This window comes from Gigantopelta aegis, chromosome 4 (genome assembly GCF_016097555.1).
Source record: "Gigantopelta aegis isolate Gae_Host chromosome 4, Gae_host_genome, whole genome shotgun sequence".
Lineage (NCBI taxonomy): Eukaryota > Metazoa > Mollusca > Gastropoda > Neomphalida > Peltospiridae > Gigantopelta > Gigantopelta aegis.
The window spans coordinates 5,861,374-5,887,560 of record NC_054702.1 but is presented as its reverse complement, the minus strand read 5'-3'; the positions used below and the strand labels follow the sequence as shown (position 1 = coordinate 5,887,560).

General features: G+C 36.7%; 2 protein-coding genes across 2 annotated transcripts; one reads left to right on the top strand and one right to left on the bottom strand.

Moving 5' to 3' along the window:
• Positions 1-564: 564 nt before the first annotated feature.
• Positions 565-16,225, bottom strand: LOC121372554 (charged multivesicular body protein 2b-A-like). The gene is made up of 8 exons (XM_041498945.1): positions 15,919-16,225; positions 12,589-12,680; positions 11,586-11,627; positions 8,681-8,782; positions 8,230-8,280; positions 6,909-7,011; positions 4,334-4,440; positions 565-3,365 (listed from the first exon to the last, which is right to left on the bottom strand). Exons 1-8 carry the CDS (start codon positions 15,950-15,952, stop codon positions 3,258-3,260), a joined length of 639 nt encoding a protein of 212 aa, XP_041354879.1. The 5' UTR covers positions 15,953-16,225; the 3' UTR covers positions 565-3,257.
• A 5,148-nt stretch (positions 16,226-21,373) lies between these two features.
• On the top strand, positions 21,374-24,636 carry LOC121372553 (ras-like GTP-binding protein Rho1). The gene is made up of 3 exons (XM_041498944.1): positions 21,374-21,492; positions 22,164-22,327; positions 23,417-24,636. The coding sequence occupies exons 1-3, from the start codon at positions 21,462-21,464 to the stop codon at positions 23,846-23,848; spliced, it is 627 nt and encodes a 208-aa protein (XP_041354878.1). The 5' UTR covers positions 21,374-21,461; the 3' UTR covers positions 23,849-24,636.
• The last annotated feature ends 1,551 nt before the right edge of the window (positions 24,637-26,187 follow it).

Sequence of the window (26,187 nt, the reverse complement as noted above, 5' to 3'; positions counted from 1 at the left end):
AATGAATATTCTAAATAATAAAATGTAATTACTTCTAATTTAAATTATCAAAAATTGCTTTAATAGTGAAAAATACATCATAGTGTTTAAAACCTAGGGTCTGTCACTTCAAGTACCATTTGATCTCATGATCTGTGCTAGTTAGCACAGCCTACAGAGACCATTGTGTTTGTGTGTGTCTGTGTGTGTGTATTTTGTTTGTGTGTGTGTGTGTGAGTGCATGTATCATTTTAAAACACCTAGTTTGGAAGTCCTTACATCTGCACAAGAGTGCAATAATAATGGAACCCACACACATTTTGTTTATTCCCCCTCCCCCCTCCAATTTAAAGCATACATGTACATTAAAAATGTGGATTTTTGAAAGGACTACATAGACATAGGATGATGACAACTACTCCTCAGTGGAGGCCAGTGGAGGCAAATGCATTATATCCACAATTGGAATGGGTGTGCATTATCCCCTGACCACCCTGCATGCTGGTATAAACCCCCTCAACCTCTCCAAGCATAACTCCCCAAAATAGGAAAAACAAACACATCATTAAAAAACAAACAATAATAGGCTGACAAATTGACAGTTCAATTTCAGAATATTAACATGTGAGGTTTTTTTTACAAGCCATAACAATACATATAATATACAGGTATACAATGTCTATACAGATATGAAAAATCAGTGTTGTATTATGAGATCATATAAAATCACACATCAACTGCACTTGATTTTTATGCAAACACAATGAAATTAACGATAGTAATTACTTAATAACAAGAACCGTCTACATCCTTTTGTTATGTGCAATTAGACGTGATGAGCCAACTCCCTCCCTCGCTCTCTCTCTAAATAGTGGTTCCCTCAAGAATAGATGGCAAAAAAAAATGGAAGAAAAATTTAAGTGTTTTCTCTTTTATTAATACTTATCCTGACCTCTGACCTAGTGCATTTACCCCTTTTCCAACCTTCAGTCATGTCATCAGTTCACCTGTTGGTCACCCATATATATGGCAGTAATGAAATCATTTGGTTGTACTTTTTTGTGGGCAACTAATACAAGGGAAGGACTAGATTCTTTGTTTCACTTTTTTGGTTCTTCTGTCTCTGTAAGCTTTCAAATATTAAATGCTGTATTCCTGAAAAGTCATCATTCTTACATATTACATATTAATGTTTACATTGCTATAAGATACATGCTAAACACATATTTCAGCACACAGGATGTGTACATTGTAAAACTTGCTTATTAGTAACCAGAAACTTTAAAACACTCTTAATGTCATCTCCTTCATTTATAATGGAATGTCTGTAGCCAGTGCACCACGACTGGTATACCAAAGGCTGTGGTATGTACTATCCTGTCTGTGGGATAGTGCATATAAAAGATCTCCTGCTACTAACAGGTTTCCTCTCTAAGACTATGTTAGATTAAACACGTTTGACATCCAACAGCCGATTATTAATAAATCAATGTGCTCTAGTAGTGTCGTTAAACAAAACAAAAAAATTATAATGGATAGTCAGTTTAGTAGTAATTATGATATCATACCTATTGTTTCCTTATTGCTAACAGTGATACAGTAATTAAGTTGTTTTTTTTACATTTTGCTTACACATATGAAGCCCATTTGAGAAGAAATATTATCAGGCCATTCCAAAAAAACTTAAATAAACTCATCTATCTACACACCTTGTAAAACATATTAAAAAAAAACCCAACTAAAATATAGAATGTCTATGACAGTGAGGATATATAATTATTAGTTATTAGTTTCCTGTAACTTGGATAATGTACTAAAATCATAATGAACCATGATAAACGTAAAACAAGACAATGGACGGATGCATTAAAAAAACCCAATTCATCACAATCCCAAGAATACAGCAATACACAAAACTAATTTGTGTGAATTTAAGCCAGCTTAGAAAACAATCAGTGTTTTTGTGGCAACCCTTTTTCAACTTTTACCTTTTGTTCCTTTTGTAATTAATATAAAACTAAAAAGTAAAATTAATTAACATTATATAACGCCAAGGAAGCATTGATTTGGGGTGGGTGGTGGGATGGCGATTGCAATACATCAGAAACTCTTGGAGAAATCATTAGAGCTGAAAGGTACACTACATGTTTTACTTTCTTTCCGTTGTATGGCATTTTTTAATGTTTTGACCACAGTGACTAATGTACATCACATAAGAATGTAATATTCTCCACATTAACACAGTGAAGTTTGCACTAGTCCATGGTTTTGTTACACAGTAATGACAAAACAAGGCAGCAGATCTGCATGTTGTTGTACGAAGGCAGCTGATGACTGATGATGATATTGAACAAGGTTTTCAAAATGGTAGCCGTGTTTGTATTTTGCATCAGTAAATGTTGGTATAATATCGTCAAGCTACATTGCAACTTTGTATTTTATAACAATAAGAAGAACTAAGAAAATTATTAAATTCTTATGTAGAGGCAGAACATAGCTCAGGGATTTAGTTTCTCTGCAATTCAGCGATCCATAACAAGTACATCAAAGGTCTTGTATTGTCCAGTCTATGGGAAAGTGGATACAAATTTATTATTATAAAACATCCCTTGCTACTTTTCCTTCAGTAGGACGCTGTATCCCCACCACTCTCTATTGATGACTTGGCAAAATAGCCATATGTTATCATCAAACAGCCATAGTTTAAAATGGGCTGAGCTGTCGTTAAACAAACATTACTTTTTCCCCATTTTCTTCTTATGGATTATATTTTAATAAAATAGTAGTTATGGCATAATAAAAACATACTCATCCATTCCATACTATAATAGTGCACTTCAAAGGCAATAATTATGTCTGTTTTGATCACAATATGGCACACTATTGACCAATATGGTACTTCCATCGTATGCATTTCATGACACCATTACTTGTATAATATACCAGCACGATTGTACCAGTAGCAGAGTAACACTCACAATGCCAAGCACTTTTCATCATTGACATTATTTAGCACACAAAATCACCTTCTGTTCAAGTTACACACATAATAATCCCGTATTGGACGATATCGGTCCAGTGTCACCCTTCAGAAGGCACAGACGGATGTTATGGGATGAGGAATGACAAGAGAATGTTCATCCCTGAAGTTCATGTTTAGCCAATCCCAGAACAACGACAGTAACCCGTCAATGAGAATGTTGTAATGTCCACTCTCAACACGGCTCATGTTTCTGCCGCTGCCGTCCACGTCCACATCACAGGTCACTCTGGAGCTGCTACAAGTCTTTGAGGGCCGCCAGCTGCTGTTCTATGTCGGAATCAGATACACCTTTCTTCGAGGACTCGCCCAGGTCGCCTCGGATTGCTGATGGAGCATTAACCATCTGCAATATGAACACAGTTGTTTAGAGACAATCGCAACATCATATGATGGAAATGGAAATTGTTTATTTAACGATGCACTCAACACATTTTATTTACAGTTATATGGCATCGGACATATGGTTAAGGACCACACAGATATTGAGGGAGGAAACCCGTTGTCACCACTTCATGGGCTACTCTTTTCAATTAGCAGCAAGGTATCTTTTATATGCACCATCCCATAGACAGGATAGCACATACCACAGCCGTTGATATACCAGTCGTAGTGCACTGGCTGGAACGAGAAATAGCCCAATGGGCCCACTGACGGGGATCGATCCCAAACCGACTGCGCATCAAGCGAGCACTTTACCACTGGGCTACGTATCGCCTCCATAATATGATAAAACATATTGTAGAAATAGGGATTATCAACTTTTGCAGATCATTGCTGAAATGCAGGGATCATATTTTAGAAGCTATTTTAGCATTTTAAAATTGTAAAACCAATCGTAAGCTATGATGTCGCTATAGTCTGTGCTTTAGTGGCATCATTTCGTAGCACTGTAGCTTTGGAAATCCCTATCTAGAATTGTAACTGCAGTTTTTAAAATAAAATGTACAACAAATTACGTCCAAATAATATAATTACAAACTCTTTGTTACTATATGACAGCAAACAACATCATTACAGAACAAAGATGAAAATAAGGATGACAAAAATCATTTATCTCTTTTACTTGATTATTAATACAATCGTTTGTAATAATAATTGTTTTTCATTTGGGGGAATTTATAATTTTTAATCAAATTTAGGATTATTCATAAAAACTGTTCAATTAATGAAAAGAAAAACAATTCTTATATAATCTTATTATATTTCAGCATTTTTATTATAGCATCTGCTATGAAATCCATGAGACAGGGTTGTCTGACCACCTCTGTTCAGTGAAATTGTTCATAACTCAAACACAAAACGATGACTCACCTTTCCTGATATTTCAATTCCAATCTCGTCAAGAACCTGGTTGACAATGGCGTCCTGTTCCTCCTCATCTCCAGACTCGCACAGAATATCATCCAGTGTATCATCGACTACACAAACAGAAACAGAAAGAGAATATCATCCAGGGTATCGTCAACTACACAAACAGAAACAGAAAGAGAATATCATCCAGGGTATCGTCAACTACACAAACAGAAACAGAAAGAGAATATCATCCAGGGTATCGTCAACTACACAAACAAAAACAGAAAGAGAATATCATTCAGGGTATCGTCAACTACACAAACAAAAACAGAAAGAGAATATCATCCAGGGTATCATCAACTACACAAACAAAAACAGAAAGAGAATATCATTCAGGGTATCATCAACTACACAAACAAAAACAGAAAGAGAATATCATACAAGGTATCATCAACTACACAAACAGAAAGAGAAAGAGAATATCATCTAGGGTATCGCCAACTACACAAACAGAAACAGAAAGAGAATATCATCCAGGGTATCATCAACTACACAAACAGAAACCAAAAACAGAATATCCAGGGTATCATCAATGTTTGACTCGATGGTTCTGCCAATATTATTATATGGATATGAAATATGGGGATTCGAAAACAACGACATATATAACTCTGTTCAAATCAATTTTATTAGACATATTCTCCATGTGAAAAAAGCTACCCCAATTTGCATGTTATATGGTGAACTTGGTAGAATGCCAGTCGAGTTGACTATCCACAAAAGATTAATTTGTTATTGGGCACGAGTTATCTCGGGGAAACAATCTAAACTATCTCTATTATTATACAAATCAATGATGAGAGACCATATTAGCAATGGAACTAACTATAACTGGATTACTGCTGTTAAAAATATTTTAGATAACCTAGGAATGAGTAATATATGGCTATCACAAACCTTTCTATCGGTAAAATGGCTATCACAACAAATTAGCATACGACAAAACGACCAGTATTTACAAACATGGAAAAATATTATTCCTGAATAATTATGGACTGTTATGATAAAATTTAGGACTTCTAACCATTATTTACCTGTTGAGACTGGACGTTGGAATACAGTTCTATTAGAAGATAGACTTTGTACTATTTGTGATGAAAACGACATAGGAGACGAATTTCATTATTTATTTATATGTAGTTTTTTCAATAATACCCGGAAAGAATGTTTACGTCCATATTATTATATACGACCAAATATATATAAATTTAGAGAACTTATGAGCAGTAAAAGAATAAGCACACTAAAAAATTTAGCTAAATTCATGAATATAATTTTTCAAGTATTTAAGCGCCCATAACAACAATACCCAACAACAACCAAAATTACCATACATTAACCAGTTAATGAAACTAAAGGTCAACATACAACTATACTTGATATATTTTAAATCGTATTACATTATTTTATGTCTTATTGTTATTTTATGAAAATTTAATTTTTATTATTATTATTATTTATTTATTTTATTTATATCTCTATAATGTAATATCATGTATTTATATTATTAATACACATATCTTTATAATGTAATGTAATGTATTTGTATTCATATATGTACCAAGCAATGTATTCCTATTATTTGTACCCTCCTGTTAACCATCTTGTCAAAATCAGAATATGTATGTTCCTCTTACACCGTTGCATAACGGCCTGAGTGTAACAAAGTTCTGTTCCGATCAACTACACAAACAAAAACAGAAAGAGAATATCATCCAGGGTATCATCAACTACACAAACAGAATATCATCCAGGGTATCGTCAACTACACAAACAGAATATCATCCAGGGTATTGTCAACTACACAAACAGAAACAAACAGAATATCATCCAGGGTATCGTCAACTACACAAACAGAATATCATCCAGGGTATCGTCAACTACACAAACAGAAACAAACAGAATATCATCCAGGGTATCGTCAACTACACAAACAGAAACAAACAGAATATCATCCAGGGTATCGTCAACTACACAAACAGAAACAAACAGAATATCATCCAGGGTATCGTCAACTACACAAACAAAAACAGAAGCCACATAATCAGAATATCATCCAGTGTATCACTCTCTTGAGGTGTGTAATAGTTAGGATACATCGTAGTTAATCTAATTACCAAAATTAAATTTGCAGAAGAACTTAATTAACATTTTAAAATTATTTTTTAAAACACTACGATCATGATCCTTTACGTCATTGTTTATGACGCTTTAACAAAGTTTATTTTTACTTTCACTCGACAATGAGTAATCCCATCCATCATCTTCTTCAAAATCTGTATCATCAGTAATATTTCGGCTAATATATTAATTAAAAAATATTTTTTTAGCTTTCATTAAATGTTTACAAAGAAATATTTTACAAATATCAAGAAAAATCTAACACACGTACACGTTATGTCATCAATAACATTACACATCATTAGACAGTGTTTTCTTTTCTTTTCGATATCCCAAGAATGGGACGGAAAGAGATAATCTCATTCCAAACAGTGGCACTAAATAATGTTAAAAAGGAGAGATGGTTACTTACTCATTTCCTCTGTCATCTCCATCTTTGTGGACTCTTTGGAAAACTCTTGCATTGTTTTGGCCATCTTCTGTGGATCCATCACCTTGTTCATCTCCGTCATTGTCTGAAAACAAGCAGTGAACATGACAGACTTAAAGCCTAAATCACATTAGGTGATGCGAGTCAATTAAACGGTCGCGTCGTGAGCCACGACCCATTCACATGATACGGAGATCAAACATTTTATGTCGTGTCAGTCGCAGATGACTGTTTTTTCAATACACACTACATTATTCAACCCGACAGTAGAGTTGCATTGCCTAATGTTATCTAGACACACTGCTGTAACAACTATAGCAGCAAGCATAATTAGTATTAACTGAAAACAAATGCAGGAAAAATAAATTACTAATGAAAGATGTTCCAAAATGTTCAGTTTTTAACCATAGTTCTTTGAGAATGATTTATGATGTTTACAAATGATAGGTTACAGTTGAAAAATATCTTTGTATGGGACGGGAGGAGGGTCAGACAGGATGTGTTATTGAATATGATGGACAACAAGTGCCCCAACCTCCAAGACATTTTCATTGGTAACCTTTCATAATTACAGAAGTAGCCTTATTAAAAATATGAAATAATTCTCCTATCGGTGACAGAATAAACATAACTTTATTTTGATATACAGTATATACGAAAATTAACATAGCTTTGCTTTGATGTGTATTAAATATGAGTCCTCATTATTAATTACTGCAGTCCACATCACCAAAACTCTCAATGGGAGACTGCTCGCCCTCAGTGTGATGGGCCAAGGATCAATCACGTTTTGGGATTACCCACCCCAACCAGCGTCCACACAACTTGACCACAAAGAAAATGGTTAGCTGGAAACCCAATGAAATGCTTAAAAAATTCAAAGACTGCAATAGTTTGAGATTTTAAACATCATGGCAACACTATACAAGTCACACGCGTGTGACATCATTCAGATAGTCTTTAAGGTTTTATACACGTCAGTGGGAATATTGGTCTATTTCTTGCTCTAGCCAGTGCACCACAACTGGTATATCAAAGGTTGTGGTCTGTGCTATCCTGTCTATGGGATGGTGCATATAAAATATCTTTTGCTAATCCTTTCTTATACTATATGTCACAATTACCATGTTTGACATCCAATTAATGTGCTCTAGTGATGTCGTTAAACAAAACAAACTTTAACTAAAGTTTTATAACATGGGCACTGATCACAAAAGTTAAAAAAGTGAAAGTAGCAGTGATGGAACAGTTATTATATATATGATAGTTATGTTTTTAATGAGGCCACGTAACAACAACTTACCTTTGTTGTGGTTCCCATTGCATTGGCCATCTTCATGTTAGAATGCATCAGCTGGTAAGGATTAAAACACATTTAGCTCATGTTATTTTCCCGTATCAAGACAATTATTTTTCATTTAGGTATCGTATTTAACTTTCTTTAATTTATAGAAATCTTGCATAATAAATTACACATTACAACTGCACACTCAAGTATATATGTACAACATGACTTTTATAACTAGTCTTAAACACTTTATATTTTCACTTCTATGTTCAAACATTAAATCAATGCTTGTAACATAACAGTGATGCAATTTAAAGCTATATATTTGTATTTTCACTAAAATTACCCATTACAGTTAGCTAGGTTGAGAATAACTACTACTGGTACATACTATATCCAATAACAGCTAATAAACCAGCAAATAGACTGGACATTAAATGATGTTACATTCCTCTGCTTGTTTTACCTTTTGTTGGTTTCCAATAGCTGATATTTTTGTGCCCATGGCATAGCTTTTTGTTTTCTGTTTCCTTAGGTTTATCAGTTGTTTGGCCAGTATTGTAGCTGCCTGTCGAAACAATAAACTCATATTAAAGCAGGTTATATAATTTTTGACTAAGAAATATTTGTAGGAACACATTTTTTGGTGTGTGAGAATGTATAAAAGAATATGAAATGAAATCTCAATGGTGGAGTGGCTAAGCCACTGGACATACGGCTGGTAGGTACTCAGTACTACTGCGTTCGCCTCCCTGCACCAGCTCTCACCCAGAGCCAATTTGGACACAGTGTAAGGCCACTACACTGAGTCACTCTCACTAGTTAACCACTAACCCTCTGTCCTGAACAAATAGCCAAGACATGTGCCCAAGGAAGCGTGCTTAAACCTTAAATGGATATAAACAGAAAAATAAGTTGAAATGAATGAATCCCTATTTCATTTAGTAACTGGTAATAAATGGTTATTTAGCGAGTGCAAATAATGTTTACATGCTCATATACCACTAGAATTTCGAGCATGTCCATCCCGGGGCCTGTCTCTGGATAGCCAGGGGCTTGTCGCGGGACAAAAAAAGAAAGAAAGAAATGTTTTATTTCACGACACACTCAACACATTTTATTTACGGTTATATGGCGTCAGACATATGGTTAAGGACCACACAGATTTTGAGAGGAAACCCGCTGTCGCCACTACATGGGCTACTCTTTCCGATTAGCAGCAAGGGATCTTTTATTTGCGCTTCCCACAGGCAGGATAGCACAAACCATGGCCTGTGTTGAACCAGTTATGGATCACTGGTCGGTGCAAGTGGTTTACACCTACCCATTGAGCCTTGCGGAGCACTCACTCAGGGTTTGGAGTCAGGATCTGGGTGAAAAATCCCATGCCTCGACTGGGATCCGAACCCAGTACCTACTTGCCTGTAGACCAATGGCCTAACCACGACGCCACCGAGGCCGGGGTGTCGCGGGACAGAAAAAAATTAAGCGGACAATTTTTAAATTTACATCCAAAAATGAAATAGTGGACCTTTAAAATTTTAACATGTGCATCTCTAATTAATATAATTAATAAAGAAAATTCTACTCATTAAATTTGGTCACTAGATTAGATTGGGTGGTCAAAAAGAAATTAGATCGGTGGCCTGACTCGGGATGGATGGGGGGGGGGGGGGGGGGGGGGGGGTTGGGGTGTAGAGTTGAAAATGGGCAGAATTTTGAAAATAGCAATTAGTAAAAAAAAGTTAATAGAATTTAAAAAAAAGAAAGAAAAAAAGTTACAAGGCATAAATAAAAAGAATTGACTGCTCAGCCGAATATTTATATAATTTGAAGCATTTTAGAAGGACAGTCAAAAAATTAATAAGAGAAAGAAGAGAAGATCGGACTATTTAATAATATTAAAAAAAGAAAGTAATTTCGACAAACTTTTGAATGCAGATCTAAAAGTTTAACATGCAATCTATATGTCCATGTGAGTGGTCTCGTTAAGGCCGTTAGGGTACACAGCTTGTAGGGACGAGATGGGTTGCATCCCGTCAAAAAAAACCCTAGATTGAAAGTCAATAGACGTTGAAGGTGTAGTGCTGTGCTGAAATACAGATCTGAACGAGAGAGAGAATCAGACTAGGGTATAGTCCAGTCGTCATGGGTTGATATAGTGGTGCGGACGGGCCCGACTCCGGAGGATACGAGATTGTATCACAATAATACAAAGTAAAATCTAGAAAAGAGTAGTAGGGGCCGACCCCGCTTCCTATTTCTTCTTAGAGTGGGGTGGTCAATTTTCCAGTGCTGCTAGGACAGGCTCGGACATGTAGAGACTAAACGCGAACCACTGTGGCGTTCTGAAGAATGGCCGTCATATGAGTCATGAAAAAAACTAGTCAACATAGTCAGACAGAGAAATAACGTGGAGGCAAGGAATCTCGCTAAAAAAGAATTCAACCTGGTGGTGCAGACTGTCGAAACAAGAAGCGTTCCAGCGTTCAATCAGTTCCAATGGCCGCATACATCCCAGTAGAAAACTTCACTTCGCTGACAAAAACAACGAAGTGAAGGATCACCAAGTCGAGACATGAAAGTACGTGCAGTGTGCACACGCGAAACAAACACGTCTTACCGCGTCGAGCTCCAGACAGGGAATCAATGGTTATTCAAATGGACTACATCACACAGCTGGTAACAGTAAGTTTGCGAGAACAGTAACCAGGGAAACAAGGTCATAGGTCAGTCATGTGTGTAGTTTATTATTTATACTTCATGTGTCAAGAGATGCAGGAAAAGGATTGTAGCCAGTGGTAGGATACTCGTCTGATGGGTCATAGGTCATGCATAATTGCAGAATCGATTGCACTTAAATTGACGGTCCCCCCACCCCAATTCTCCAAATGGTACATAAAATAGTGTGGTATGTACTGTTCTGTCTTTGGGGAAAGATCCATTGCTACTTTTCAGTACAAATACACCGTATGTGCAGCAGCAGGTCCCCCATCCACCCTCTATCGACTATTAAACAACACCCAACAGCCATAGTTTTTTAAAAAGTACTGAGATATGATGATATCTCACAATTACCATGTGTGATTGAAAACTGATCAACTGTTAACTGAGCAATGTGCTCAGGTATCAGCTCAAAAAACACATCTCTTTCAAACTGATAAGTCCAATAAACATAAATGGATTAATATTTTATTGACTTCTATTCCATTCAGTTAAAGTAGACTGTAGGATGCTAATTAATGTACAAGACATTAAATTCAGGCAGTAGATTTTTTTAAGAGTGGCAAGATTTCATTTCTGCACATGCATCAATTTGGTAAGATATTCAAGTACATAAGGTATACCAGTAAGTCAGTAAGTGCACTAACCTGTTTATTTCCTTGCTTTGCTGCCTTCTTTATTTCAAGTTCCTGGAATCAAAAATAAAATCCCCATGAATGAAATGATTACTACAACTAATTTCACATATCCTATCATCTAAAACAAACACAAATCGAGTGTTATTTTAAACTTTCACCTACAAGTAAACAGGCTTGACTGTATTAGATAAATAGACATCAAAGTGGATGGATAATTTATGAGTTACAAGGAATTACGGATTATCTGCTCCGAGTGAAATTAATGTTGTCAGCAACATTAATTTCACAACGGACAGATAATCAGTAATTCCGAGTATTGAGTGGGTTATTGTATTTATTACCCATAGTGTAAATAGTTTAGAAATTTTAAACTTCTTACATGACACACAAACTATATAATATACAAGACATGAAAGTCTGAGGAAACTGATGACGTCACAAAAGAAAAGCAATGATGTCAAAACCTATCTTTTGTTACACAAATCAAATGTACCGGTAAGCAAGAGAAGTCACATTCGTAATGAATTGATGTTTCTAGTGGGAAATGAATGAACTACAAAGAAATTAGTTTAGAACATGTTAAATTGTTAACAAGAACAAATTGCAACAAAAACTGAACACTAAACATTCACTGTTGTTTGTAATATCTCATCAATGAGAGACTTGACAGTCGAGGAAACCGATGACGTCACCAAAATAACGTAACGTCAGCGGGGAAAGATAGCTTCTAGATAAGATAGAAAATATATTCACCCGCATCTCACTGCCCATATGGGTAATAAATATATATATATATAAAACAAACATGTACAAAAGCTAAACAAAACAAAATGTGCATTAAAAATCCCATCATTTTAATTTATTTTAAATTTCACAATATACTGACAATGTAGACCTCTGAATGTGAAATTTAATCATTTCCTTTGTGTGTCACATGTGCAAGTCTACTTTTGCATAACCCATATTAGGTTTGTGCATTAAATTCAGGACATCATCAAAACCTGCACTGTACCAGTTTCTTTTCCTCTTGTTCAAGTTTCTGTCTATCCCGTGTCATATCCCTTTGTTGTTTTTTTAAAACTCGGTCATTCTGTCGTACTTGCTCTACAAATAAAGTAAAATTTAATAATCAAATACTGTCCACTGCAACATTAAAACATCCTACATACTGTAATTTGCAAAATACTGTGAACCTGAATTTCCCCCAAAATTGTCTATTTACATATAACTTGTTTTAAGGAATCTACACACACATGGACCCTTGTCTTTAGAATATTTTTACTGAATTAAAATTAATTAATAACAACCTCCAGTAAAAAAACCCTGCACAAATGAGAAAAAGACAAGTAGACTGTACGCATACAAATATTTTTATACAGAGAGATACATGTGCATACCTAACGGACAATATGCATCGTAACAGTGATAGAAATAAACAAAACTATTCACTAGTCCACCAGACAAGTACACTAGCCATGGGATCAATGATTTAAAAACAATTAACTAGCCACAATTAAAAATTTACTAGCCCTACTTTAGTTTAAGTTAATACAATTTTACTAAATAATAGTAATAATCAGATATGTCAACTAAAGAGGGATTTCGAGCTTAAAAACACCAAAATTGGGGGTTGGGGTAGGGTCAGGATATTTATATAAATTTACAAAATAGACTTAACTGCAACATTTGACCCCCAAAAAATCACTAGTCATCGGGCATGGCAATAGTAGTTATTTACTAGCCCAACACTGAATATCACAAACCCAACATTGAATATCACTAGCCATGGGAGTGGGGCTACCATAATCTAAGCCCTGAGTACATCTAGAATTTATCTACGTACATGTCCACCAACATTTTCACTTGTCCAAATAAATAGTTTGTATAATTTTTTCACTGCTCAAAATAAAACTGCATTGAAAATAATTACTTGTCCATAGGACAACCACTGAGGTAAAAACTAAATTGTCCACGTACATTTTCACTTGTCAGGACAAATAGACAAGTGCTCATTCCAAACACTGTGTAATGATATATTAAATTATGTGTCTGGCTGTCTGCCCAGGACAGAGCGTTAGTGGTTAATGAGTGAAAGTGAAGCAGTGTAGTGGTGTTACACCTACCCTGTGTTGTTAAACACACTCTGGATGGGAGCTGGTGCTGGGAGGCAAACCCAGTACTTAGCCACTCCACCACTGAGGCCAGGATTTCATTTCTTATGTTTTTATATTCTGGTGTCACATGTTTTCGATACGATAAGCAAAAAATTAAAATATAATAAAAACAATACTTTGTACATGTATACAATACTATTTTACCTTTCGCAAGTCACATTAGTTTATTGTGAACAACAGTGATAATTTCTCATGAATGCCAAATTTTATTAACTAGTACCAAAATATTACAGTGTTCGAGATTAATGGTATCCTGATATCCCGTAATTTAATTTTGGATACCAGACTTCAATAACCCAGTATCCCACTGGGATACCATATAATGTTTTTTTTGTTTTTTTTAATCCTGTGTTTTTATTTTTCGCTGAAAGTTTGAAACAATGAAAGTCATCATTTAAGTAACAGTGTCGTCAAAGTTTGTTACGATGTTATTTATGAATTTCATTTAAGTTCGATACTAAATTCTTAGGAGGGATACCAGATTTTGAAATGATAGTATTCAACTGGGATACTGCCCAAAAATTTTAATCTCGAACACTGTATTGCATTACAAAAAACTGAAAACAAGCACACTATTTATGGTATTATAATTAAAACATAAAGTTGGCAGCTTGATTTGAAAGTTGGAAGCATTTTTAATATTGTGAGGAAAAAGACACTTCGTTGTTTATGTGCCGGCTGATAGTGATGTAATATCTTGCATAATCTTAAGATACATGCAGTTACAAACAAAGTATCGAAAACATATGTCAATCGAAATGAATCCATGACGTTTCGCCCCCAGTCTGACCTGTTCACCCCATGTACCAGTTCGCCCCCAACTGTTTGCCTGTTCACCCCAAACTTTTAATCAGTTCGCCCCCAATTATTTGTTACTTTTAAACAATTATTGTACTGTTTCTTTAGAGGATGTTAAAGTGTGTTTGTGTGTGTGTGTTTCTTTTCTTAGAGGGGAGGGGTTGTTGTCCTTCCACAATTTGGACTGATCATGAATCATGAGAATTGTAATACGGGGTTATAAGACACCGACATTTTTTCACAAATTCACAAACCACATCATCAACATTGATTAAAACATCCATTCCTGCCAGATATGAAAGAAATAAATAAAACAATGGTTAATCAGCTACATAACCTTGATGCTGATTATGCATCTTCGGCTAACACCTAAGAAGGCTTTGAACAGCAATTCGATATGGCCACTTCTGGTGAGCATTATTCTAATTGAGGGATTATTGCTGGGGTTCTTTTGGCCACTAATTAGTAACCATAAAAACACTATGACTGATTACAGTTAACAGGTTAACGTGGTATAATGGCCATAAAAGCGCGTACGACCAGCCTAGCCTGGCCTGTCATGACAGGCTACAACAGCTTGTTCTGAACGTGCACGTAAAACCCTATGACCTGACCTGCCTAGCCTGGCATTCGTATTCAACACAGAACAAACATGTATGGATATATCAGAAAAGAACTTTATTACACTCAGGCAGTTCCATGACCAATATAAAATTTTCATGACTTTCCAGGCCAGGAACATGACCCAAACTGACTGGTATCTTTGTAGGGGTGAACTGGTTATGCACATGGGGGCGAACTGACATCCTATTTGGGGGCGAACTGACTGGGGGCGAATTGACTGGGGGCGAACTGGCTGGGGGGCGAAACGTCTGGTACCCAATTGAAATTGTATGATGGTACGATACATTTTCACCCCCAAAAATGTGTTCCTACAAGTGTTTCTTAGTAAAACACCTGCTTTAATATGAGTTTTATATTGTTTTGACAGGCAGCTACAATACTTAACAAACAAAAATAAACAAACTTAAATAAGCAACAGTTTTACACTGCTGTCGGTATCATTGTGACTGTCAAAGTCTCTTTGTTTTTAAAATTTAAGCCCCAATACAATACTATACCCCCATAATTTAATAATTTTTGTACAACAAATGCATGTGTTATAACAGGATAAGGAAGTCTTGCCAAGAAAAACATGTAACCACTTTTACTTTAATAAAACATAAGTCAAATACATTTTAAAACTCGAAAAATCGGTCACATTCATTGCCCAATTCTGGCAATTGAGTTGTCAGTTGAAACCTGAACAAAGTACACATTTTTAGTTAAGTGAATAAGTCGTCTTCAAAAGTGTGTTGTAAAATACGTACGTTCTACAGTTGGTTTCTTTTTAAAGAAATCCATGCTTCTATCTTCTAGTAAAACTGTGTCTCCTTTTCCGGGTAACACTGCAGCTAAATATTGACTACAGTCGTAAAATTTTCATGTGATGTTGACAAATAACGCGGAAGTTACTGAATCATACGTTTACAGCGACACCATACCCGACATGGGCACACAACTCTATTATTCAACATTTTTGCTTTTTTTTAAATTGCACAACATAATACCATTAGTGCCATATATAGTTGAAAACAGGCCCGTAGGAACCAGGGTGGCCAGGTGGCCTGTATCTCCCCACTCGATGATGAAAATTACGTGGGTTGTTTTTTGTAAATAAAAAAATATATATATAAAACACCGCCACATAACTTGCAGCAATAATGTTCCATTTGGTAAATATCATCATCTACCAATGCTAAAGTGCAAAGGGATATCCGATATATAAAAAAAACATTTACGACGTTAGTTGACCGTGATGGCCAGGTCAAAGGTTAAAACTGTTTTCATCAGAATAACACATCGTAAATAGTTGTCAAATTTAATGATACAATTATTGTCGGCTGCATATTCAGCTCCTTTATGAAACACTGGTGGATCCAGAAAATCTACTGGCGGGGGTGTGTGTGTGTGTGGGGGGGGGGGGGGGGGGGCTAATGACATGTTCCCGAAGCGATTTCTTGTATTCTCCAACGTAAAATAAATAAATATGTGTAACTGTTGCAAAATGTAGGAGGGGGGCGGGCTCCTGGGCCCATCTTAGATCCGCAACTGGGATATCTAGAACACGTTCATGTCGTTAGTTGGCCTTGATGGTCGGATATGGGGTCAAAGAAAATCAAGGTGCAACACGGTTTTCATCAGAATGACATCATAAATTGTTGTCAAAACCATAGGTAATTCACAATATTTAATAATAAATGTGTCTGCTGCATATTCAGCCCCATTACGTCCACCGCGTTTTTCCACTCCTTATTTGCTATCTGGCAACCACAAAAATACGAACACCTTTTCAGGTTCTTCATTTTACATGGACATCATTTCCCATGCAAATGTTGTGCAATTTGCTGTCTGATAGCAATTGCTGACCAGCAGAACACGTTCATGTCGTTAGTTGGCCTTGATGGTCGGATATGGGGTCAAAGAAAATCAAGGTGCAACACGGTTTTCATCAGAATGACATCATAAATTGTTGTCAAAACCATAGGTAATTCACAATATTTAATAATAAATGTGTCTGCTGCATATTCAGCCCCATTACGTCCACCGCGTTTTTCCACTCCTTATTTGCTATCTGGCAACCACAAAAATACGAACACCTTTTCAGGTTCTTCATTTTACATGGACATCATTTCCCATGCAAATGTTGTGCAATTTGCTGTCTGATAGCAATTGCTGACCAGCAGAAAGTTTCACGATACCATCTTCCAATTCGAATCTAAAGCACCTGGGATCGAGCATAGTATCATCAGTACAGTGCAACGGTTGGCAGATTGCTTGATAGTACTGATATGGACTTGGTAGAACAGCATCTTGAGCAGGTGTTGAAACTTGGATCATCATGTAGTTAACTGGATGAACTACGGTATTTTCTTTAAGCCATAGCAAAAGAACTGTCATTGATCTGATCTACTAAGTCCAGATCAGTACTAAAAAAATCTTTTTCAAAGTACTTAAAGTTCATTTAAAAATTGTACTTTAGATCTGTAGATTTAGTTGCAAACTTTGCTAGTACTCTCACATTCAGTTAAATGCAGGGAGGACTTTACACAAATATCTGCCGTAACTTGGTAAGGCATAGACGGGAATGTACCTGGTTGTACTCCAAACAAAATTCTTTCAGTACATCCTATTAGAGGTCTGCCCAATAATATAAGGCTAACACAAGGACATAGGTGTTATTGGATAGCAACACTACCGTGTTTGAACCGCAATTAACTACATAGAAGGCATGATGAAAGAATCTTACACCTGCTTCTTCAATATGTAATACCATGGAATTGGTGTTGTTCAATATTGCCATATATGGTTCTACACTGGAAAAGACAGTTCCACTAATCACTATATCTATGTTGGAGATAAGGATTTTCATAATGAAATTTAGGTGTAACTTCTGTAGTTATTTACGGTTATATGGCGTCGGACATATGGTTAAGAACTACACAGATATTGAGAGAGGAAACCCGCTGTCGCCACTTCATGGGGTACTCTTTTCGATTAGCAGCAAGGGATCTTTTATACGCACCATCCCACAGACAGGATGGCACATACCACGGCCTTTGATATACCAGTCGTGGTGCACTGGATGGAGCTAAAAATAGCCCAATGGGTCCACCGACGGGGATCGATCATAAACTGACAGCGCATCAAGCGAGCGCTTCACCACTGGGCTACGTCCCGCCCCTATTTGAAGAGTGAGACGAAATTGCCTATTTCATTGAATGCTTTCGGGCATCATCCACCAAGTCACTCCGGAATTTTATCGTGGAAAATCCTCGCCAAGAAAGATATAGTGATTAGGGGAATTGATATTTCCAATGTAGAACCAGGTATGCCCATTTTGCAAAACAATCCTGTGCCATTACCACATATTAACATGTATGTAGATATCAAGAAAGCAGATGTAATACATTAAGGATATTCTTTATTCCGCATGCCGTCCATGCAGTTAATTCTGGTTGAACGATGATACTGTAGCTCACAATGACATCGATGTGCTTGTGTTAGCCTTACGGTGTTGGGCACACTTCTAATATGGTTTACTGAAATAACTTTGAGTGTGAGCTCGTGTTAGGAGTACACCCAGGTACATGTCAGTTGATACTTTTGCTACAAAAGTCGGATCAGATGTCTGCATGATCCTCACCAAAGTGTATAATTTAACTGGCTATGGTAGTAATAGCATGTTTTCAAATAAAGCTGCAGATGTTTAGGCGAATCCTGAATGACATTCGGAAAGATCCTGATCTGGATAAAGCTATTGATCTGGACTGCTCAAATGTGGATCATCGCGCAGTTCTTTGTATTAACTAAGGTATTTTCTTTGCCACCATACCAAGAAAACAACCATTGATCTACGTCCAACAAGCCGTGCGACAAAGGGGCAAATTAAAAGTGTTCTCAGGAACATACTAACAGTTGCACTGTACTGATGGTGCTATGCTCGATCCCAGGTGGTTTAGATTCGAATTGGAAGATGGTATCGTGAAACTTTCTGCCGGTCAGCAATTGCTATCAGACAGCAAATTGCACAACATGCTTATCAAAATGATGTCCACGTAAAATGAAAAACATGAAAGGTTATCCGGATTGTGGTCGCTGGGTAGCAAATAAGGTTTGAAAAAACCTTGTGGACGTAAAGGAGCTGAATATACAGCGGACAAATATGGTTTTAACAACTATTTATGATGTTGGTCATTCTGCTGAAAACAGAGTTGGACCCTGATAACCTTTGACCCAATATCCGACCATCAAGGTCAGCTAATGCCGTGAACGTCTTTCAAATATCCCTTTGCACTTTAGCATTGATAGATGATAATATTTACCAAATGGAACATTATTTCTGCAAGTTATGTGGCGTTTTTTTACGTCTTACCGAAAATCTAGTAATTTTGCATTTTGGTCAAAAGTTCAAATGCCATCTAAGGGGTTAATATGTTACATTTTTCAAAGATTATGATTTTAAAACCTTACCTAGAATGTCTTCTTGCACCAAAGCTAAATAAACAATGCCTATCTTTATTCTGAGCTTTTGAGAGTCCATTACAATTTAGGTAGGGGAGGGGGGGGTCGTAATTTAAAGGCAACACCCTCATGACGTCATAAGTTGATCTCTGTTGACCTTGAAAATTATTCAATCTAACACTTCTTTATTTTATGTTATAGAGAATACTACAAGCTTCAGTCTGGTGTGTAAAATGCTATGATATATTAATATATCGCCAAGATATGTTAAATTTTATTTCTCCAATCCCTAATTTTTTGTCACTTTTTCGCCATGTTAATTTTGTACATAAGGTCAAATTTCTCACTTATTGTCAGGAATCAGAATGTCCACCCTGATTTTTACAATGGCCCAGGTGTCCCAGGTGGTCCTCTCACCAAATATAGAAGGTGATTATGGGGACCTCTCATGCATGCAAAAAGTCCCCAGCTCCAGGAGTATGAGATACAAGCCACGTTTATCTTTATTTTTATAGAGTAAGACCAAAAAACTTTTATATTATTAGTATATATTAAATTATTATATCACGTACATAAATGTGGCATATTTTCTATATACTATTTATACGGCTTTCGTAATAATCGGCAAAACAATTTTCTAAATTAAAATTTTCTTGATCATCATAATACAATATTACGTTTGAAGTTGTCAAAATTAAATTAAACTATAAAGTTTATATATTATAGTGATTTGAGGACTATAAAACACAAACCCACTACTACCTCAAATTCCACACGGTCACTAATAATTATTAGCATTATTTTATTCATCTAATATTTGTCTAGAACATTGCGGATTTAATTCTTTGTAATATGGAAATTGCACAACTAATGTAATCTTATTTTTTATTTAGTTGTACACATTTAAAATATGTATCTTTTTTATATCTTAGTATAAAACGTAACAGTTTTTCTTCAATAAACAAATCGAATATTCAATAGCAACATTTTATGTTATTATAAAACATAACAACTGGATTCTAAGACATTAGATTGCCTATAATTTCATATAATAGTAAAGTGAACATTTACATATTTCAGAATTATCTGCATATTTGGTAATGACAAGTGTGACGGTAATGGCAATATATGTCAGTAGTGATTACACTTTTTAACAACAGTAAAGACCCCAATGTATCCATTTATTTAACAGGTTATTATTTCATCCTCTCCAGTTTTGTGCTCTTGATCAACACTTTTGGCAAATATCTGTGCATTATGTGATATTGTATATGACATATTTGATGCAATGGTCTACAAGTATAAGTTTAAAATATTAAGCAATGAGAATACAACATCATTAACCATAAAAAAAAACAATAACAAAAACCCCACAAAAAACAACTATATATATATATATATATATATGTATGTATGTGTGTGTGTGTGTGTGTGTATATATATATTGTATACATATTAATGATGTATTCTCATCACTTAATACTTTAAACTTATACCTGTAGGCCAGTGCGTGAAATATGTCATATCTATCAGGCGCGGATTTAGTGGGGAGGGGGGGGGGGAGCATGCCCTCGGGCCCCCCCCCCCTATTTAAAAATCCTGGATCCGCTCCTGTCTATTTACATGTATATATACTACGTACTAATACTAGTACAGCAGGGCGTCAACTTGAACTGCTTCTTCGTATTCTATAGTGTAAATATACTGACCAATCAACTTATAGTTCTATATTTAGCCCGAATATATTCTCTGATAAATATGGGCAACCGCTGTTGAATGTCATTTCTCGCCTGAGAGAAGCTACCTGTGTTTTATAATATATACTAGTTATTTGGATAGCAAGACTGAAATGCTTTTATTTGACTGCTTTATAAATAAACGTAAGTAGTAAACAATTCCATATGATACGGCTATATAGTGTGTGTATATATATATATATATATATATATATATATATATATATATATATATATATATATATATAGACAGTAAGACAAGAAACTACACAGTAGGCCTATTTATGTTTGTTTTCGTTGTTATTATTTAATATAAACATGTTTCTAACCGTTATATATACCTGTATGGTTGCCTTTGGAATGGCAAGGTGTGAGGTGGGGTGGGGTCGTACTATGGGGCGACTAATGGGAAAGTAGTAATAGTAGCTGTAGAAGAATGAATAGTAGTACGTAGTAGTACAAGAAGAAGTAATAGGCATAATAGTAGTAGTAGTTGTACGTAGGTACGTATGTATCGGTAGTAATAGAAGTAGTAGTAGTTCGTAGTAGTAGTAGTAGTAGCGCCATAGTAGTAGCAGTGCCGTAGTAGTAGTAATACCTTAGTAGTAATAGAAGTAGAAGTAGTTTGTAGTAGTAGTAGTAGGCCTAGAACTTTATATACATTTTCAAGTTTATATTGTACAAAATGTAAAATTATTCGCCAGATAAAACAACGCGGATAAGGGCCCGATCCGGTCGTCATGCCATGCTAACGGACCCATGTGAGCCCCTAATGAGTAGCTCCAAGGTTAAGTGTATTCCCGTTTATTTTACAGACAGCCCACATCGACTGAGAAAGAAACTGGTTATCGTCGGAGATGGTGAATGTGGCAAGACGTCGCTACTGCAGAGGTTCACCAAGGGAGAGTTTAACGAGCACGGCTACACCCCAACAGTGTTCGAGACTGATGTCATAGATGTGTACCACGACGACAAAGTGGTATGTACTGCGCTAGTAAAGGCTATTTTAGTACTGATCACAAGGGGGTCGATGGAGGCATGGTAGTTAAGCATGGGATGGAATGGAATAGAATGATTGTTTAACATGCACACTCAGAGCAAGCTGTTGTTGCGCACGCCTGTCCAGGACAGGAAAGGTGTGGGGTGAGTAGAAGGGGGGACCGCCTGCACTGGCAGGTGCAAGGGAGCACCAGCAGTCCGACCGTAGCCGGTAAAAGGCGAAGGGGTAGTTAAGCATTGGTGTAACCACTATTTTATATAAGGGGACACACACACACACATGATGGGGGGGGGGGGGGGGGGAGGGCACGATGCTTTTACACGTATTATGAGAAGAGGTGTGATTGAGGGATGGGCGGAAACGGGCATTGTTATCCTCACTTCAACAATTCATATTTCTTTGACATTACTTGGTGGTAGAGCACTCACTTGAGGTTCCATGTGTCGCAGGATCGATCGCCGTCTATGGATACGGATTTGTTCCCGGCCCACCTAGTGCACCGCGACTAGCATATCCAAGACCGTGGTATATGCAGTCCTATCTATGGAACAATGCATATAGCATTAAAGATCTTATGTTGTTTTAAATATATTGGTATCTTGGTCGGTAGAGCGCTCGCCTGGGGTGCTCGAGTCGAGGGATTGGATGTTCCCATCCCATCCAGTGCCCCAACGTATGGTATATATCGTAGGCCTTGATAGGTGCTGTCCTGTCTGTGGGAAAGTATATTTAAGATATCCCTTGCTGCTAATGGAAAAAAAAGTAGCAGGTTTCCTCTGAGACTTCGTGTCAGAATTACCAAATGTTTGACATCCAATGGTCAATGATTAATAAATCAATGTGATTTAATGGTCTCGTTAAATAAAACAAACTTCAACTTTCTCTGTCTATTTTAGTAAATGTCTGCCTCTCTGTCTCTCTATGTCTCTCTGTCAATCTCTCTCTCTCTCTCTCTCTCTCTCTCTCTCTCTCTCTCTCTCTCTCTCTCTCTCTCTCTCTCTCTCTCTCTCTCTCGTAATTACATGTCCATATGGCGTTAAACAAAACATTTTTTTTGTGTAATTACAGGTTGAGTTGCTGCTGTTCGACACGGCAGGTCAGGAAGACTACGACCGACTCCGACCTTTCTCCTACCCCGACACTGACGTTATTATCGTCTGCTTCTCCATCGCCTGCCAAGACAGCCTGGAAAACGTCTCGTGCAACTGGGTGCCGGAAGTACGTCACTTCTTGGGGAAGGTGCCCATCATTTTGGTTGGAACCAAGAAAGACTTGAGAGACAACACGGATGAGTTCATAAGACAAGGACCACTGAAACACAAAGAAGGCGCCATTTTGTCGTCACGGATAGGAGCAGAAACCTACGTGGAATGTTCGGCAAAGACCGGCGAGGGTGTTACGGACGTGTTCAATGCCGCCATCACAGCATGCACTAAGAAACGATCATGGTGGGCACGGTTTCGAAGAAAGATCTTCAACAATGTAAAGATCAAAGCGTGAAATGACTCTCTCTTTTTTTTGGTGTGTGTGTGTGTGTGTGTGTGTGTTAAAATCATACGCACGAAGACCATGGAGTGAAGATGCTTTTGCGGAGAACGGTATTTTCAAGGACACGTAGGATTTTACTATGGAGGTGCTCCGTGGTGCAGCTTATAAATATATATGTGCGCACCCTCAGCACTATCCCTTGAGACCTGCACCTGACACTGTATATCGACATCTGTATAAATCCATAACAACACGCTATGAGATGATTTTTACCTTACAAATGTGATACAGAGTCGTGTGTTGATTAAAGATGTGACGTTGCCATTATTGGTAGTGAGTGGGGAAAAAGAACCGGGACATTTCCATTCCACATTTTTAGAGCTTTTTATATATATCTGAGTAGGCCTATAAATGTTTCTTCTATCACTGACTACTAGTACACGAATTTATTTTTTGCAGTATATTACAAAAAAAAAATAATAAATAGTTGTGAATTGTCGATTTGATAATCTTAGAGATCCCTTTAGAAGTAAACTCGAGCAATTAGGAAACTTTGTGGAGTTTAGAAAATCATGACGTTTTGTTTTCGGTCACAGCCTGTAAACTGTACAGCACCGATCCTAAACCGCGAATGGCAGCTGGCCCTGATATACAAACAAAGACAAGAGGACATATCTAATTGTTTTAAAAGTGTTTTACAAATATATCTTTACATGACTGCCATATTATACTTCGTCTGTGATAAATGTTGATTGTATTTATATTTTTCAATGTTACGTATTAAAGATTATTTTTTTCTATTGCTGTTCTTTTGTGAGTGTGTGGGGGTGGGGGTGGGGGAGAGTGGGGATGGGTCAGATTATTTTCTGATGTTCATATTCTCTATACAGTTTGATAGGTACAAAATAACCAACGTTTGACATACAATAGCCGATGATTAATAAATCAGTGTGCTCTAGTGGTGTCGTTAAACAAAACAAACTATACATTTTGCTCAGGTTATCAGTTGCTGGATACATTAGATTCGTATAAAATTTAGTAACTTAATATGACGAGTAGTACTTTTAAATTGCTGCTCCATCAAAATTGAAGACAAGTTTTTGAGGTCACATATTTTACACCACCTAAAGTTGTTACGCTTAGCTTTTGAGATTCCTAGATATATCAACATTTGTGATAACTGAGGGTGGGGATCGAAAGGAAATTAGAATAGCAGCAAATAATTGGCCTACCTCAAGCAATAATTTAAAAAACCCTCTCCATCTTCTAAAGAATACAAAATATCAAAATATTCTGCCTTAACCTTAATAGGTTAGTCCTGACAAACAAATTCAATTACCCAGTTGACTCAACCCCCTCGCCCGCCCTCGCCCGCTCTCGCCCGCCCGATTCTTACAACGGCATTTTTTTTCTCTTCGTGTACAAAAAGTCTTTATAGGTTTGTCACCTTAGCAAACAAGGGAGACAAGCAAGTAATTTTACATTCCTAGACAATCTGGGATAACCTGTTTAAAAGCAAATGAGCGTCGGTATATGACACTTTTCTTTTCAATGTATTTGTGGGCGTGTGCTAAAGTGTATAGCACACATGTTTTATTTTACTTTGTAAGAAAATGTATTTAATATGTAATTTGGGTCGCAACAAGCATCTTACAATGGTTTGTTTTCTGGGGTTTTTTTTATTTAACGACACCACTAGAGCACATTGATTAATTAATCATCGGCTATTGGATGTCAAACATTTGGTAATTCTAACACGTAGTCATCAGAAGAAACCCGCTGTATTTTTCTAATGCAGTAAGGGATCTTTTATATGCACTTTCCCACAGGCAGGAAACCAAATACCACGGCCTTTGACCAGTTGTGGTGCACTGTTTGGGGCGAGAAAACCCCCCACCCAGTCAGTTGAATGGATCCACCGAGGTGGTTCGATCCTAAAAGACAAGCACGTCAAGCGAGCACTCGACCGATTTTTTATAAATTCAGCCCCTATCTTACAATGGGTGCAAACTGACGATAGTCCCTTAAAACATTCTCATGATTCTCTGGAGCTGAAAAAGTGGGACTAGTTTAGGTTCAACCATTACATGGTCTGGCATGAGAGAAAGAAAGAAAGAAATGTTTTATTTAACGACGCACTCAACACATTTTATTTACGGTTATATGGCGTCAGACATATGGTTAAGGACCACACAGATTTTGAGAGGAAACCCGCTGTCGTCACTACATGGGCTACTCTTCCGATTAGCAGCAAGGGATCTTTTATTTGCGCTTCCCACAGGCAGGATAGCACAAACCATGGCCTTTGTTGAACCAGTTATGGATCACTGGTCGGTGCAAGTGGTTTACAC